This window comes from Cydia pomonella, chromosome 8, assembly GCF_033807575.1.
Source record: "Cydia pomonella isolate Wapato2018A chromosome 8, ilCydPomo1, whole genome shotgun sequence".
Lineage (NCBI taxonomy): Eukaryota > Metazoa > Arthropoda > Insecta > Lepidoptera > Tortricidae > Cydia > Cydia pomonella.
The window spans coordinates 1,282,723-1,287,617 of NC_084710.1; the positions used below are offsets into that span (position 1 = coordinate 1,282,723).

The following is a 4,895-nucleotide window of genomic DNA, read 5'->3' on the forward strand; positions in this document are numbered from 1 at the left end:
GATTTGAAGAATGACATACGATAACGATAAGTTCTGGTTTAGATAAGTTCTCATTTAGATATCGTTTGTATGTCGTATAATTGACAGAAGCAGCTCGATTCCGGCAACCAATGTCACTTTGACGTTAGAAATATCGTAGATAGATCTTATTGGGATCACAGCGGAATCCAAATAAACGTCAATTTTGACATGTCGTTTAGTTATCGATCTTTTAAAGATCTTAAACTTGTCTTAATCATTCTTCGAATAGGGCCGATAGTCTCTGACTGTAGTCACGTCTGAAAATATCGATACAAAAAATGTGGCAAAAATATATACACTACCTTAATATATGGGCAATAAAGTTGTGTATACATATTTTTGGCACTTTCTTCGTATCGATATTTTTAGACGTGAGCGTACACCAGCATTTTGCTCTTTGTAGAAATAGGTAAACTTTAGTGTAAAACACGGGTGAATGTTATGGTACGAGTGGGGAGAGTCAATCACTCCAAACTCCCGGTCGTCGACGCGGTCATAGGTCAAACCAAGACAGAGGCGAAAACTGACACTACACTCCGTTTTCTACCTTTACTTTCAATTGCGGACAGGTTCGACTGTCCATACTTGAGGCGTTGCTGTAACATGCATGTGTCTTGCAGCCCATATTATGTTTAATTTATTAATTATATACTAACATTAGATATAAGAATTAATATTGTATTATACCTAACCTAACAAATTGTATGAGTCATTGTTACTTGATTAAATAAATGAATTTTAGGTTTATTTTTTTATTTTTAATATTTTAATTGTATCTAGTTATTGCTTGTTTAGTTTTATAGTTAGTTGTAGTTAGTTGTAAGTTTGATTTGTGTTTGTTCTTTTTAAAGTGTTCGTCTGTAAGTTGTATATCTGTATTATGAAATAAAGACTCTCCTTTATTTTAGGAATATTTTATTATTTATTGATACAACTATGTTATTTTTAGCTTCAATAAGTTTTTAGAAAAGTCATCGAAAGTAGAATTTTATATATTAGGTAAGCATCATTTTTTTATTTACTGAATCGCATTATCATGAACGCTTATACACCTATTTTTTTAAATACCTTAAATGTTTTATTGACCAAATGGTCCAAATGGAACCGTATAATCGTTGAAATATAATCATATATAATATATGTGATTGCGGATGTATAAACTAGAAACAGTTTTTATTTGTTTGTAGCTGGAAATAATTAGTTATTAAAGCCTTTATTAATGATACAGGAAATATGTTTTCCTCCCGTTAATCAGATAAACATTGAATATAAATTGCTTTAAGAGATACAAGCAATTATAGACAACTAATCGCAAGACTTGTCGGCGGACGATAAACTAATACCTCAGCGATAAATAGACTTGTACGGCTTAACTATAATCGATGTATTATGTAAAAACTCCCACATTTAAATAATCTCTATCTTAATTATTATCACTTCAGCTTAATTGCGTTCAAAGGCCATAATTCACGAGAATTTATTCACAAAACAAACGACTAACCGCTAATGTTCTAGAAAGCTAATATTAATATCAATATAATGTTAATGAAATAGATATAAAAAGCATTTATGTGTCAGTTAATCTTAACGGATGATGTCTTTTTAATTATTCAACAGAACAAGAAGTTTATCTTTTAATGAGATGTCACCGGAATGGAAATGACATTTTATAAGAAAAACGTGACGCCTCTGTCTCATATTATTCTATAAGCTGTCTTTCAGTCTTTTCGTGTGACCAATTATGATTTTGACAGTTGAATTTCCAACATGACATGGGCCTTATCAAAATAGCGTTTATTAAAAAAAACTTGACATTAACAAAGCTGACAGCTCTCGGCTTTGTTATTAATGATGCTCGTCAGGCTAACGCGCGTTTTTTATGCCATTCAATTAAATGAATTATTTTGTTAGTTATTCCCCGAGGTGTGGGTGGCGTGATCGTGATTGCTATCTCGTTTTACCGCGATCCCGCTGATTGACGGCCCTAATGTGTGCGCTGGCGCTGTATTAATCAATCACGCAGTTTATTACGTCTTCTTGTCGAGAGCTGGAACATTTTGTTTTGATGTTACTTTGACGTTGATTGCTTATGCGCTTTTTATATTTACAATTTATACTCCCACGTAATATAAATACTCAACATTCATTAATTCAAGTATTTTACTTTGTGAAATATCAAACGGATCTATGAATTTTTCATGTTTTTGTGTCAATGAATATTCAACAGATACGGACCATTAATCTCCTTAATGAAAGCCATAAATCAGAGGGCGTTTTATGAGCGAGAGTCAAATAAAAATAAACTTTTATGATTGGTATGTAGATATTATATTCCAAATAATTCCTTTAATATTAAACATAGAGATTATTATTTACATATAACATTTGGCTGTACAGAGTCACATCGTCCGAGCTAGCGCATCGCCGGCGATTCCACTTACATAAATAACTATGTTACAATTGCACTAATCACTAAATTTGTCATGGCGCGTCCCGCCGTAGAACATGAGTTAGAGTCTATCGATATCACAGAAGAAAATTGGACAATACAACATTAATTTATGACATTCGTATGCACTACACTGCCTACTGGTGGACGGCGGCCGCGCCGAGCCTTTGGCCGTACATCGCGTACGGCGAGTAGAACGGGCCTAGTGCAGGGTTGAAGGCACCGTAGGGGGATGCACCGAGACCGGCTGGGAGACCGGCCTTCGAGTACGGGTGGTACCGCGAGGCCGAGAGCGGACTCAACGGGGCCGTCGGATATGCACCGCGGAGGCCGGCTGTGGTAAACAACGGGTTCAAGGGATTAAGCAGCGATGGCTGTGACGAGGAAACCGTCGATGGCGTCGATCCGTCCGTCGTATGACTCCTCAAATGCTGCAGCAGCTCCTCAGAATTTCCAAATCGCTTCCCACAGTAAGATTCCCCGACAATCCAGTTGCAAACGTACGGGCGGCTTAGTTGCGGGTAAGGTAGTCCGCCGGCGGCGCCTTGCTGTGATAGTGCCATCGCCATAGCGATGTTGTATTTTTGGTGGTCGCACTGAGTGCACCCGGCGGGACAGCTGCCGTTGCTCATGAGGAGGTGATGGTTGTTCACTGAGAATTGGCATCCGGTACAGTAGGGGTCTTTGCACACTGGCACTAGAGTTTCTCCACCGGCGGGCGTTTTGACTCTAGCGTAGCCAAGGTACGGGTTGGGGGATGATCCTGGGAATCCAGCGGCAGCAGCGAGCATGGCTGCGTGGTGAGCGCTGAACGGAGCGCCGGCGTACGGCGGCCTGAAGGCAGGGTTGGCATGCTGCTCCATCCCTGGAGGACAGCAGAGGCCGGCAAGCGGATTGAAGCCAGATAATCCGGGCAGATTTTTGAAAGCTGCCAGCGGGTCTTTTCCGTGTCCTAAAACTTCTAACCCAGATCGGATAATTGGGCTTGTGCCTGAAGAGCCAGCGGGTGAAGATTTCTGCTCATTGGATGGGCTATTTTTGCCATTTTCGCCGGATGGTGGAGTAGATTTCCTTCCAGGCGTGCTCTTGCCTGATTTTTTGTCGTCCGAACTGTCGGAGCTAGCTTTAGATGAAGGGCGCTCCTCGGGTTTCTTTGACACAACATTGGCTTCATAAGGTTTGAAAGCCAGATGTTTGTTGTCCGGGGTAGAACGCGGTTTGTCCGGTTTCATACTGTTTGGTGATGAACGAATAACTGTGTCACTAACACTATTCACTGATTTCTTCTTGTCGAGCGGCGGGAGCAGCGGTTTGGACGGGGTTGTGTCCGCACCAATCTGACTGCAGGTTTGCGCTAAAAGCGCAAGCGGGCTTTTCTTAGAGTCCAACTGTAACAAAGAAAAAATAACATAAGTTTCATTTTGAACAATATTATGCAGATTTTTTCCAACATTAGATACCCTAATACTAGATACAGTTTTATTTTTCATGTTTTATATTTTTAAAGTTTTTTTTAAATTTAGTAGAAAAAAAAACAATTTAAGTAAAATACTTACAGAGGACGGAAGCGGAGCCAAATAATCAGGCTGTAAATATTGATTAGGATTAGTAGCCATCATTCCTCCGTCTTCAAGCACCACCATTTGGCTATAACTTTTACTATCACTTGTAAACTTCACTGCGATCACGGAATGCCTCTGGCAAGTACTCTGTCACGGCGCGAGAACGCGTGCGATCGTGGCGGCGGCTGCGAGGACTGTGAGCGAGGCCCCACCAGTCGCCTAGCCCCCCGCGCGGGCAGAGCGAGTCAGAGCTACAGAGGAGCTTTGTCAGAGCGGGAGGGGCAGACGTCTCCGCTGCAGCGTACGGCGATAAAAAATAAAGCGGAAACGACACATAGCTGCATTGCGGTAGGGTGAAAAGGAAAGGCGGCTTCGCCGGGTGCGGATTGAGACGTGCGCGGGTGTCGGCTCGCCACCCATGACGCTTTGACTCGCCGCCGTACCTGACCGCTGCACCGCGCGTTTTTACCCGACATCGCGTTTATTACGGCGTCATCGCTTCACATTCGGAACTACTTACTTTTACGAGTCTCTTTATGCTCAGTTCAAAGGGGATTTCATTCCACGAACTTTGACGCTTTTAGGTGCTCTGGATATTTAACAGCATTGACAGCGCTAAGTCTATAACGTTAATGTTAATCCGACACTAAAACCTGTCAAACACGGGTTCCGGACCCTCCGTAGCGATCAAATTAAATATGTCAATTTGGGGACCCATATCAACAGCTGCGGGTGACGTCGGCCCTTTAGAAATATTGCTTATTGTGTCCAAACAAAGATACTAAGTATAATGTATGGGCGGAGGACAGGGTAGTAAATAACCCGCGGGCTGTAATATATTTGACAGCGCGCGGACACGCGAA

The 4,895-nt window shown here is 41.5% G+C and overlaps 1 protein-coding gene across 1 annotated transcript; it reads right to left on the minus strand.

Moving 5' to 3' along the window:
• Nucleotides 1-2,325: 2,325 nt before the first annotated feature.
• On the minus strand, nt 2,326-4,235 carry LOC133520353 (zinc finger protein Noc). Its single transcript, XM_061854728.1, has 2 exons — nt 4,027-4,235; nt 2,326-3,858 (listed from the first exon to the last, which is right to left on the minus strand). The coding sequence occupies exons 1-2, from the start codon at nt 4,111-4,113 to the stop codon at nt 2,608-2,610; spliced, it is 1,338 nt and encodes a 445-aa protein (XP_061710712.1). The 5' UTR covers nt 4,114-4,235; the 3' UTR covers nt 2,326-2,607.
• Nucleotides 4,236-4,895: the final 660 nt, after the last annotated feature.